Here is a 12,969-nt window from a genome sequence, read left to right on the forward strand (position 1 = left end):
AACTCGGGGGCATTCTACCTCGAAGCTTCATCCTCAGCCCTTTTTAGTTTTTATTTTGAAACAGGATCTTGCTAGGTTGCTGAGGGTGTTGCTAAATTGCCGAGGCTGGCCTGGAACCTGCAATCCTCCTGTCTCAGCCTCCCGAGTATTGGTATTACAGGCATACACCACCAGGCCAGTCCAGGACGATCTTTCCAACCCGAGTCTGACCACATCGCCCTCCTGACTCCGCTTCAACCCAAGACAAGGGTACCTGTCCCCGGCACTCAAGGCCCATCCCCAGGCTGTTCATTCCAAACGTTCCCCAAGCTCCCTTCATACCTCAGAGAATGCATCACATTTGCAGTTTCTTCCAATCAAAATGTTCCTCTGTCGTGTGTGTGTGTGGGGGGGGGGGGTGGTACTAGGGATTGAATCCAGAGGCATTCTATTTTCCAGCTATAACCCCGGCCTGGTTTTATTTTTTTATTTGGAAATAGGATCTCACTAGGTTGATGAGAGTCTCACTACTTGCTGAGGCTGTCCTCGAACCTGCGATCTTCCTGTCTCAGCCTCCCAAGGACTGGAATTACAGGTTTATGCCACTATGCCTGGCTGTGTGTGTGAGTTTCTGAGGATTGAACCCAGGGTCATTCTACCTCCGAGCTATACCTCCCTCCCCGATACATACATACATATATATATATATATATATATGTATGTATGTATATATATGAAACAGGGTCTCACTAGGTTCCTGAGAACCTTGATAAGTTGCTGAGGGTGGCTTTGAACCTGTGATCCTCTTGTCTCAGTCTCCCAAAGACTGGGGTATAGGCCAGATGCCGGCTCCTCTGTCGTCTCTAAGCAAAAACCTCCTCCCTGCCTTTGACAGCCCCTTGCATGCCTCCTCCCCCTCCGTGCAGCCTTCCTGAGCTCTCCCGCTCTGGCTGCACCTTCCCTCTCACACTAGTCTCCATGGCTTCCCCCAGCAGACAGCGGGGGGCCTCCCCTAAGTCTGGGCCGGCTCCTATTACTCCTGGCACACCCCAGTGCACAGCACCTTGTCTAGTCCAAATAGGATCCTGGCATATATGGGAGGAAGGCAAGATCATGGGATGCTCCAGAGAGATGCTGAGAGTGAGAGGTACAAGGAGAGGCCAAGAGGTCGGCCAAGGCCTGGGAGAGCCGATGCCTCTGGCTGCCTCAGCATCACAAAGGGCCTGCGTTTCTGAGGTGTCCTTGAGTGATGCACTGGAAACCCTTCAGTAACTCAGTGCTGAATTGTGTAGTGAGAAGGTATTTCCTTTTTCTATTGTTCAATCAATCTTCGTGTGTGTGTGTGTGTGTGTGTGTGTGTGTGTGTGTGTGTGAGAGAGAGAGAGAGAGAGAGAGAGAGAGAGAGAGAGAGAGAGAGAGAGAGACGGAGGATTGAACCCAGGTGCATTCTACCTCCAAGCTACACTCCCAGCCTTACTTTATTTTTATTTTGAAACAGGGTCTCGCTAGGTTTCTGAGAGTCTCACTACTTGCTGAGGTTGTCCTCAAACCTGTGATCCTTCTATCTCAGCCTCCTAAGTACTGGATTAGAGGGGTGTGCCACCACGCCCAGCTCTTCTTCAGTCTTCTGATTATCAAGGGGGGGGGATGGCAATGTCGACTGCCCAGTGCAGCTGAGGGGCTCGGCCACAGCGACAGTGACAGCCGGCTGGAGCAGGATGGCGTGCTATTGACTCCAGGTCGCCCCACCCACCCACTCCTCTCGGTGGCCAGGGGATGACATAGCTTTGCCAAAGACTTAGACGCCAAGCAGAAAATGAGCTTAACATCGTGGTTTCTGGTGAGCAGTGGAGGCACTCGCCACAGGCTGCCACGAGAAATGATTTTTGTTGGAAGAGATGACTGTGAACTCATGTTGCAGTCTTGAAGCGTGGATAAGCAACGTGCCGCCATAATTATGATGCTTCTACAGAGGAACCTTTGGTAAAAGATTGAGGCAGCCTGAATGAATGGGACTTTAAGATTTAGGCAGCCTGAATGGGACTTTAAGATTTAGGCAGCCTGAATGGGACCTTTGTGAATGATGTAAGGATTCCAGGGCAGACCTATATCACCTTGAAACTTGAAGATAAACTGAGATTTGGATATGATATCCTTATATGATTTTGTGCATTCGTTAAATTTATTCAAAATACTTAAAAAATGGCAATGTCACTTTAGTACCCCTCCACACCCGTCAATTACCCTGTTCAATGAAACGTGAGCTGGGCTTGGGCTCAGAACCTTCAGGAAGCAAAAGCATCTAATTAGAAGTTAAGCGTTTACTTCATTTCCTTCTATTTCTGGCATCTAATTCTGATTTTCCTTATTTATCTTTTGATAGAAATACAGGACTTTCTTCACAAACACATTTGTTGAAATTAAAGGTGAATTAGTTTACTAAAGTGTGTTAAATAAATATTCAAATGAGTGATACAAAATACATTCATTAAGAAATAATAATTAAGCGTGGTGGCGCATGTTTGTAATCCCAGCATTTGGGAGGCTGAGACAGGAGGATCACAGTTCGTGGACAGCCTCAGCTCCTTTGTGAGGCCCTCTGCAACTTAGTGAAATTCTGCTTCAAAATAAAAAAATAAAAAATAGGGCCGGGGGTGTAGCTTGGAGGTAGAATGCCCCTGGGTTCCATCCCCAGTACTGCAAATAATAATAATAATAATAATAATAATAATAATAATAATAATAAATTTAAAATTAGGGCTGGGAGTGTAGCTCAGAAACAGAATGCTTCTGGGTTCAATTTCTAGTACAAAAATAGAAATAAAAAATAAATAATTTGTAAAGTAAGTGGAACAGGGGATATTGAAGGTACATTCATTATGTGAATTTGTAATTGCCTAATGCGTGGGAAACTGAGACCAAGCCTAGTGCAGAATGAGTCAATTCCTAGTCTAGTGTGTGTGGAGGGCAGGGGCTGGGTATTAGGCATTGAACCCCAGGGGTGCTATACCACTGAACTATACCCCGGACCTTTTTATTTTTTTATTTTGAAATGGGATCTTGCTAAGTTGCTGCGCCTGGCCTTGAACCTGCAATCCCCCTATTTCTTCCTCCCATGTACTGGGATAAAAGGCATGCACACCACATCCAGCCTCCCTTCCTACTCTGACTGCTCCAAACCTTCCACCAGGTTGCTACCAGGGTCCCCTAGGAATCCCAGGATCTGCCCTCAGTGCAGCCTGAGGACTGGGCCCTCCTTCTCGGTCCTTTCTACCTCCCTCTCCCTCCCCTGCTGGTGTCCCCACTGTGGCTGGGATGTGAACCTCAGTCTTAGTGCCTGGGCTGGCTGGAGAAGAGGTTGGCCGAGGTGGCGCAGGCAAGCAGGGAAAGCAGCAGAGCCCTGCTTCTGCGACCCCACTTCCTTCTCAGAAAATACACTTTGTTAGGGGGCCCTGCCTGTCTCACCCGCAGCTCCAAGCTGGGGCAGCCTTGCCCAGCGGGCTCTGATGAGAAATGGCCCTTCTCCACCTTGATGCCAAGCCCAGCAACCCTTGTTCTGGCCCTCCTCCTCCACTTTCCACCCTCTAGCCCCGCCCCAAGCTTTGCCCAGCCCAGAGTGGCAAAATTCCATCACAGCTTCCCAGGAGGGTGAGCTGCCCATGGGGACCAGAGCACAGTGGGCCCTCTTCACATCCATCACCAGAGGCCAGCCAGGGAGGACCTGACAGTCCTTCTCTGCACCCATCCATCCAAGAAGAACCTGACAGTCCCTCTCCACATCCATCCAGCCAGGGAGGGCCTGACAGTCCTTCTCTACACCCATCCATCCAAGGAGAACCTGACAGTCCCTCTCCACATCCAGCCAGCCAGGGAGGACCTGCGAGTCCCTCGGCTCCTAGCTCTGGGCTGGGTGTGCATCCTGACTCTCTCCTAAATGTTAGAAATGCCTGGTGACTGCTGAATGGAGGGATCCCTGATCACCCCCTCCTTTCTCTGAGCACCAAGCAGGCACAGGCCTTTCTTCCCTACCTGGGCTGTCTCTGTGCATTGGTTCCCTGCATCTCTGCCCTCGATGCCTGGGCCTCCCCACAGAACTTCCAGGAGCAGAGCAGTGAAAGGCGAGCAGCCCCTGCCCCCAGCCTGGGGGCACCCCACCTGCCCCGTCAGCTTTGGCCTCAGTTTTCTTCTGGAAGACCCTTCATGCTGAACTGCCAGGAGACATAAAGATGTGTGGGGGGGTCTTGGATAAATTTCCAACTACTGTCACGTGGGTGTCCTCTCCGCAGACACCCTCCTCCCCACATCTATCCTCCTCCCTACCTCCTCCTCCTCTCCACATCTGTCAATCCTCTCCACATCCGCCTCTGCATCCAATACAAAGAGGCCATTCTGGATCACTCCAAGGGCCCAGCTCTGAGCTCTTTCCACAGTGTGTCAGTGACCATCTTTCCTCTTCTCTGCCTGCCATGGGGAACAGAGGGGGCAACTTGAGACCTGGGATGAGGAGGCGGACAGCCCCAGCCCCAGCAAGCGATTTCTTCCTGGCTGAGTGACCTGGCCTGTGCTTCCAACGTTCCAGGTTCAAAGTCTGCCCTCCAAACCCTATCTCCTGCAGGACCCTCCAAAAAGTGAAGAAGGAACGGAGCCTGGGTAGCTCGGGACACTCTGGCACCTGAGTCCCGGGGAGAAAGAGCACTGTTCTATGCAGCCATGTACAACGCGGTAGCCTAGGCCCAGGCTACCGCGGTTCCCTGGTAGCTTGGGAAGCAGCACAGCTTCCCAAGTACAGATCCTTCCCTAGGAAGGTGGATGGAGTAGGAGACCGTGAGGACCCAGAAGGGTAGACATAGAGCCAGAGAGAGAACCAGCCACACATTCCACTTGCGCGGTGTCCCCAACGGGGAAAGGATCCTCCCTTGGGGCAAGGGCAAGCACAGCCTTGTTCTGGCCAAGGGAGGCCCATTCCTTGCTTTACCCAGCTGCCCACTCCCCCATGTGCTCCCACCACTGTCTGTCACTGAGCCCCAGGTGGGGCCCAGGGAGGCCCTGAGTCATCATGTGGCTGACTGCTGGGAGACGGAGCCCAGGTGAGTCACAGCTCTCCTCCTGGCATGGGCCCACCCCTCCATGAGCCATCTAGGCTGGTGCGCGCCGCCCTCTGGAGCAGGGCTGGAGATGTCTGCGCCTGTCTGTCACCGCAGATTCTTTCTCATACCGTAGTCACCTGCCACCACCCTACCGAGACAGACCCCGCCAGGCCGAGGTGGCCTGAGTCTAAAGCCACATTCTCTCGTTTATTTGGAGAAAGTTGCTTCTCCCAACCAGTTTTCTCACTGTAAATTGGGATTTGTCCTTTATCGAGCATCTACTAGATACCAGGTACTGTGCAGAGAGCTGCGGATAAAGTGGCGAGCTAGCTCCTGCCTTCCTGGACAGTCACAGGATAAAATAGACCTCCTCCCAATAAAAATCAATGTGTAGTTTAAAAGTGAAGTGAGCGCTTATGGGTAGGGAAGTGGGGATCACATAATAGGGGATATGGCATGGTCTGGGGGTTGGGGATGGTCTCCCTGAGGGACGCTTGAGTACAAAGTGAGCAGGAGTGATCAAGGGGAGGAAAAGGAGAAGAACAGATGTCCTGAGGTGGGAAGGGACGATGTGACTGCGAAGGCAGACGTCCAGTGTGGCTAAAGGGCAGGGCGTTAGGTCAAGCAAAGGATTCTGGAAGAGGAATAGAGTTCCGACCTCATGAGGTTGTAGTGAGGCTTAGAACATCTATTATAGAACTGCTGGTGTGGGTCCAGCACACAGTAGGACATCTACCTGACCCGCAGTGGCACTATGTCTACTCTCTGACTTCCCCTTGGACCATCTGGACGACTTAGATTCTCAGCATCTTGCTTACCCCATCCCTCTCGTCAACCGGGCCCCCATTAAGATCAAAGACTATGCCAGGTGATGGCTGTGGGAGACACACAAAGATGGAAAGATCCCCGTTCCTCCCCCCCAAAGAACCTCCAGCCATCCTCAGTCTGTATGACCCAAAGCAGGTTAGTCTCCCCAAAATAAGAACGTTGGGAGAGTGGTCTCAGGGCCCCGCTAGCACTGTCCCATTCTGCATTCTACAAAGGCAGAGAGAGGATCACTCCTCCTGGATCCTATCAGAGGAACCTGAAGCCAGAGGAGTCATCTGACCTGCCCAGGACGCCGGGGCAGCACCCCCTGCCTCCACTAGGCGGTACTATCGAGTTGCTTTTCTTGTGTATTTTGATGGAGGGGGCAGGGCCCAGGTCTTGAGCTGGGTGGGGTGGCCACCAGGCCCTTGCACAAGAGCACCAATCATCAGGACCCAAATGTTGGCTCCACCCTAAACACTGGGGTGTGGTGGTGAGGACCCCAGGGAGAGGGGTGTCCATATGAGACCCTGGGGCAGCTGCCATATTTGCCCCTTCCTTACAGAGTCTGAAAGAACAGGGCAAAACCACCTCCAAAGCCACTGCTTGACTCCTTCCCCTTCCAGTTCTGGGCTTGCTTCCAGCCAGGCGACCTCTGGCACTATTTTTATCCTCAAGCAAGCCCACCTTTCCCCGGTGCTCCCTTCAAACAGCAATGACAACCACTCAAGGAGAGAAGCCCACCCCATCACACTCTATCCTGAAAAATCTCACATTCCATGTCCTTCTAAAGCAGACCTCTCTTAGGGGTGGATCTAAATGCCGCACCATCTCCAAGGCACCGTGGTGTCCGGGGACACTTATGCAGTCCAGCATATCCAGGCTTCAGTCCCCACTGGTGACTGTCGCTGTGTTTCCATCTCTGTCCAAACCCATGTGACCTTTAAAATAGGAACCGCTCCCCAAATTCCATGCCCCCCTTGAGCAGGAGGCTTGCTGTCTAGCTGGAAACCCTGGTACCTAGGGTCCAGCCTCCCCAGGGGTGTCATGAAGCCCCTCTCCATCAAGGTTCTACCACCCAAGGGTCTGAAAACCCTTCCCCTCAGTCTCTGAGGAAGCTCCCGCTAACCTTCCTCCTGTAACTTTTTCAGCTCCAGGATGACCTACTCTCACCCAAAGGTCACCTCAGCTCAATCCTTCTTGATTCTGAACCTCAGGTAAAAAGATGCCCCAGAGTTTTAGGAACATACAGCAGTTCTCTTTCCTGGGATGGAGGTAGGGACAAGAGAATCCAACTCGCCCTCTTACGCTACCGTGTACAGACCGCTCTGTGCCACGCACAATGCTAAACTCATTACCACCATGAGATCACGGAGTCTTCCGCAGACTTAGGTCGTGAAGGCGTTTGTTTACTCCCCTCTTTGTAAAAGAGGAATGCAAGTTCAGTGTCTTGCCCAAGCTCTTCAAGGCTAGTAGTCAACAGAGCAGCTGGGACTCCACGCTAAGATGTCTAATTCTAAGGCACAGGGTTTGCGCCCCGTTCCTCAAACTTACTTTTTCTTCAATCCCATCCCAATCCTTGACTCTTTCTAGAAATTCCTTCACACAGCCAAATGAAAAAGCTGCTGAAATTGACATAGGACTAGTCAACTCTTTCCTAGCCCGGAGTAGTGAGCCCCACTCGCCCCTGGAATCTCCGCCACACATGGGGATGGTGCCCCTCCACTTCCTAGTTCTTTTCCAGCCCCCCCCCAAAAGAGCAAAAGACACTCCCATGCCAAGGGGTGGTACCTACAACCCTGGGTGTGTGTGTGTGTGTGTGTGTGTGTGTGTGTGTGTGTGTGTGGTGCTGGGGATTGAACCCAGGGGCATTCTACCTCCAAGCTATACCCCAATTCTGTTTTTTTATTCTTTATTTTGAAACAGTGTCTCACTAAGTAGCTGAGGCTGGCCACAAACCCAGATTCTCCTGTCTTAGCCTCTCTAGTACTCGGATTGCAAGCATATGCCACTATGCCCGGCTCAACCCCCATGGATTTCAAGGTGCATTTATTAATTGGATTCTTGTATCAACCCCTGAGGAGCAGGGTTCATCATATCTATTGTGCAAATGGAAAAATTAAGGATCGGGCTTTCCAAGGTCACAGGGTTAACGCAGATCCAGAGTTAGAAACTAGTCAGGCCATTCCCAAAGTCTCTAAAAAATGTCTCCATCGTGAATGGATAGTCACCACCCGGTGTCGCTAATACTGTGTCTTGATCATCTTGATCCGGCGCTGTGCCCTAAGTCATTCTTCCAATGAATGCTCACAATAAGCCTGTGCAGTACTATCATTATTCCCATTTTAAAGATGTGGAAACTGAGGCTTGAAGATGGTAATCAACTGGCCCCAGGTCAAGTAAATGTAAGCAGGTTAGGACCCAGTTCCGGAGGATTTTTCCCAGAGCAGGTAGATAAGACTATCATCAACAGAGCATGAGTTAGCCAGGTGTGATGGCGCACGCTTGTAATCTCAGCATTTGGGAGGCTGAGACAGGAGGATCATGGTTCACAGACAGCACCAGCTACTTAGTGAGGCCCTCTGCAACTTAGTGAAGCCCTGTCTCAAAATAAAGAATAAAAAATAGGACAGGGGGTGTAGCTCAGAGATAGAATGCCCCTGGGGTCCATCCCCAGTACCGCAAAAAAAAAAAAAAAAAAAAAAAGAGCATGAGTTCTTACTTTGCATTCCTGGATCTCCATTCAGGAGCTTTAGGGGACCCACAAACCCATTAATTATATGTAAATGTGTGTAACTCTCTGGAGATGGGGTGTATAAAAAGGACCTATAGCCTCCAATATACTCTTAAATATTAAGAATCCTTAAGTCAAGCGTAGTGGCACACATCTGTAATCCCAATACTTGGAAAGCTGAGACAAGAAGATCACAGGTTTGAGAACAGCCTCAGCAACATAGTGAGACTCAGCAACCTGGCAAGACATGTTTAAAAAATAATAAAATAAAAAGGGGATGGGAGTGTAGCTTGGATGTGTAGCTCAGGGGTGTAGTTTTGGTATTGGGATCAATCCTCAATACAAAAAAGATAGAAAGAAAGAAAAGAGAGAGGGGGGGAGAGAGAGAGGGAGGGAGGGAGGGAAGGAGGGAGGAAGGAAGGAAGGAAGGAAGGAAGGAAGGAAGGAAGGAAGGAAGGAAGGATCCTTAGCCCAGCACAATGTCTAGTACCCCGAAGCACTCAGTATGCAGTCAATAAATGAGCAAATGAAAGGGCTAATGAATGACTGTCTCTCCATGCCCTGGGAGATCCACATGTGACCTGGGACACACATCTCTCCATATCTTCTGAGATGGCGAAAGCCATCCTGGAACCTGAGCCCAACCCGCCCCCAGGCCCTTTCTCCCAGTCGCAGAAGCCACAGCCAGGTGCTCTGACGAGCTCCCGCCTCGTCCCACCTCTACTCCAGACAATGACCGGGCAGAGGCGGGTATTATGCAACTCAGGTAAAGCTTTATTGATTGCCAGGAGAGAGCAAGGGTGAAATAGGGTGTGAAGTGTTCAGGGAGTAGAAGGGATCTTCCAATGAGATTTGTGTCCACACCGGGGGCCTCCTAGGCCTGAGCAGTGCTGAGCAGCCTTAGTTCTTGGTGCGAAGGACCTGCTCGTGGGTGGACACCACCTTGCCATCGTGCACGTCCATCACCTTGGTACGGATCTGACGGCTGGAGGAGGTCACTGAGGAGAAAGGGCATTGTCAGAGGTGGACAGGCAATGGATTAATCAGAGGTGGAGAGGCCAGGAAGTTGAGACTTAAATGAATTGTCTCTCTAATGCCCTCTCTCCCAATTATCACTTTACCCACTGCTATTGCCCAAGCATTAATACTATCAGCATGTTTCTGTATAGAGTTCCTTAAGGTCATGGACAGAGTCTGTGGCCTCAGACTGGAGCTTCCTAAAAACTCAGACCAGACTTGTTCAGATCAAATAAGAACCAAAATGGACTGAAAAGAGCCACGGGGGCGCTGTCCGTGGTGCTGGCCACTCTAACCATGGGGTCTGTCCAGAACAGGATGAGAGAACTGTAAGTTGGGAGTCACCACTCCTAGACCTGAGGGTTAGAAAATGGCTTCTACTCAAGGGAGTCTGTAAGGGACACTGGGTAAGAACACTCTAGTTCAACCCTTCAAAGAGCTCCTGATCTATGCCCTAGACCTACTAGGGGAGCCATTGGGGGAGCCTGAGCCCAGGTTTAATGTAAAGGAAGGTCTTACCGTCTCTGGATGACTGAGAGCCAGAGGAGAACTGGGAAGAGGAGAGGCTGTGAAGAGAGAAAAGGCAGGACCATTAGACACATGGGGAGAGGGGGCGAGCAGCCCTTAGAGGCATGGACCGGAGGGAGCGCCAGGTACTCACTGGGCATCCTCGCCCTCCAGTAGGCGGCGGTAGGTGGCGATCTCCTGCTCCAGCCGCGTCTTCACGTCCAGCAGGATCTTGTACTCCTGGTTCTGCTGCTCCATCTCGCAGCGCAGCTGGGCCAGCTGCTCCTCCACGCTGCCGATCATCTCCTGGATCTGGGCCAGCTGCATGCAGTAGCGGCCTTTGGTCTCCTCCAGGCTGTTCTCCAGGGATGCTTTCTGTGCGGCAGGGAAAGGGATCGAGGCTCACTGAGGATGGTCGTTCCCTATCCGTTAGTCCTGGGCTCACACCCTGCCTCCAGCAGCATTCCTACCATGCTGAGCTGGGACTGCAGCTCGATCTCCAGGTTCTGCATGCTGCGCCGAAGCTCGGAGATCTCGCTCTTGCCGCTCTGCACCAGCTCGCTGTTGGTGGCCACCTCGCGGTTCAGCTCCTCCGTCTGTAGATAAGAGAACCCCATTCACACCAGAAGGTCCTTTAAGGCAGGTAGTTTGGGTACCTTCCTCTCCAAATGATGCCCACCTTGGTGAAGAACCATTCCTCGGCATCCTTGCGGTTCTTCTCCGCCATCTTCTCGTACTGGTCACGCATCTCGTTCAGGACGCGGCTCAGGTCCACACCGGGGGCCGCATCCATCTCCACATTGACGTCTCCGCCCACCTGGCCTCTCAGGGACATCATCTCCTGCACAACCAGAGAAGAGCCCACGGTCAGCACTCTCCTGATGGCAGCTGATTGGGGCTCCCATACCAGGCAATCCTGGCCTGAACATTGCCACCTCATCGCCCCAATCCATTTTTTTCTCTCCAGCCATTCTTTTAGGCTGGCTTTTCCCTTCAGCTCTCACCTCCTCATGGTTCTTCTTCAGGTAGGCCAGCTCCTCCTTGAGGCTCTCGATCTGCATCTCCAGGTCGGCTCTGGCCAGGGTCAGCTCGTCCAGCACCCTGCGCAGGCCGTTGATGTCGGCCTCCACGCTCATGCGCAGGTTCAGCTCCGTCTCGTACCTGGGATGACCCAAGAGAGAAAGAATGAGATACCCGTGCTGGCCACACTGAAAGCTTTGTTCTCTTCCCCTGCGGCTTCTTCCCAGAGTTGGCACCCAGTGGGTGGTGTTGGGAGCCAATCTTACACACAGTGCCCATTGATTGCTCAGAGCTGAACATTCCTAGGGTCCTGGAAATAAGGCAATTCATCATGTTGCAGACTTGGGGGAGGGGGCCCCTTCTAACTCTAGCCAACCAACTAGGCTCAAAGCCTCCAAATATGACTACCTACTTCAGAGGGAAGGAGGGGAGTGCCTCTCCTTAAAGCAGCGGTTTCCACACCTGGCTGTGAATCAGAATCACCCAGGTAACCTGTTATAAATAACTGAATCAAAACTTCAAGGGTGGAGCCCAAGAGTCTGGTATTTTTAAAAGCACACCAAGGGGGTTTCCTGGCAGGAGTCAGCTCTATTTGGGAAACACTGCTCAAAAAATAACCCACCCCAGGGAGACTGGACGTTCTGAGCCACCACTGCCAACTCACTTGGTGCGGAAGTCATCGGCTGCCAGGCGGGCGTTGTCAATCTGCAGGAGGACATTGGCATTGTCCACGGTGGCCGTGAGGATCTGCAGAATGGAAAGGACATTGGTTCACTTGTTGGATGGACATCAGGAACCAGAGGTCATTTCAGCCTTTGCTCCCCATCTCTCATCTCTGTCCCCCTTCCCCCGCCCCACACAGACCTTCACCGCAGCAGGCTAAAGGATAACCCCATGCAGTCCAGCTTTGGCAGCAGAGGAGGTAGAAAGAGCCCTGGCCCTATAATCAGAAGCCCCAAAGTCCTGGCTCAGTTCTGCCACTGATTTGCCACAGACCCTAAGATGGATCTCAGGAACTTGAAATTCCCACTCAGCTTCCCTGGACCCCCTTCGTGTTCCAAATTGTCCTCTCTCAATACAAGCCAGCCTTCTGCAGGTAGACACAGTCCTTTTCAAGCCTGCAGGGCATGAGATCTCAGATGGGACTTCCCTAAAAAATAAGAACTAACTGGCACAGGGGATTAGAAAAAAAGGAGGTAGAGAAAGGAGAAGAGGATAGCTGGAACTCTGAGACTGACTGGAGTCCCTTTCCTCAATTGTCTAATTTCCCTAATCCATGCCAGGCGCCAGAGCCAAGCAGGTTCTGCAAGGCCGGCTCCTGGGGCAACATCAGAGTGGGCAGAAAGGTCCTGGAGGCGGACAGCACAAGCCCACCAGGCCCTCTCTTGTGCAGGGCCACTATGTGGACCATGGTCGGTTGTGGCTCTGGGTTTTCTATGCCCTCCTGGCTGTAGAAAGCAGCCAGCTGGTGCCAAGGCTCATGGGCGTCAGCAGCCACAGCCCAGACTAATGAGCTAATGAGCGGTTTGGGTGTCTAGCCTGGTCCCGTTACAGCCTTGCTCCTCCCCTGCACTAAAGAACAGGTAGCTGTCTCCTGTACTGTACTGTACTGTACTGGGAGGGAAGGTACAAGGGCGCTACTCTGCGCTCTGCCATGGCTTTGCTGTGTGATCTACAGCAGGTCACCGCACCTCTCAAAGTTCAACTTCTTCATATGCAAAATGTAAAGGTAGAAGCCACTGGTCCATGGTCTGAGAATTGGAGCCCAGAAAGGCCTGAGCAAGGTGGGGGAGGGGAGACCATCTTCTCACCCACCAG

General features: G+C 51.9%; 1 protein-coding gene across 1 annotated transcript in view; it reads right to left on the reverse strand.

Moving 5' to 3' along the window:
- Window positions 1–9,507: 9,507 nt before the first annotated feature.
- LOC308275712 (uncharacterized protein) overlaps window positions 9,508–12,969 on the reverse strand; it is a gene marked incomplete at both ends in the record, with an annotated part of 48,452 nt that continues 44,990 nt past the window's right edge. The window contains 7 exons of the mRNA XM_080714064.1: window positions 9,508–9,605; window positions 10,144–10,190; window positions 10,286–10,506; window positions 10,602–10,727; window positions 10,811–10,972; window positions 11,136–11,292; window positions 11,816–11,898. Coding sequence (XP_080570190.1) covers window positions 9,508–9,605; window positions 10,144–10,190; window positions 10,286–10,506; window positions 10,602–10,727; window positions 10,811–10,972; window positions 11,136–11,292; window positions 11,816–11,898 — 894 coding nt within the window. The remainder of the gene's footprint in view (window positions 9,606–10,143; window positions 10,191–10,285; window positions 10,507–10,601; window positions 10,728–10,810; window positions 10,973–11,135; window positions 11,293–11,815; window positions 11,899–12,969) is intronic.

This window comes from Muscardinus avellanarius (assembly GCF_963383645.1).
Source record: "Muscardinus avellanarius genome assembly, chromosome: 16".
NCBI classification, from domain to species: Eukaryota; Metazoa; Chordata; class Mammalia; order Rodentia; family Gliridae; genus Muscardinus; species Muscardinus avellanarius.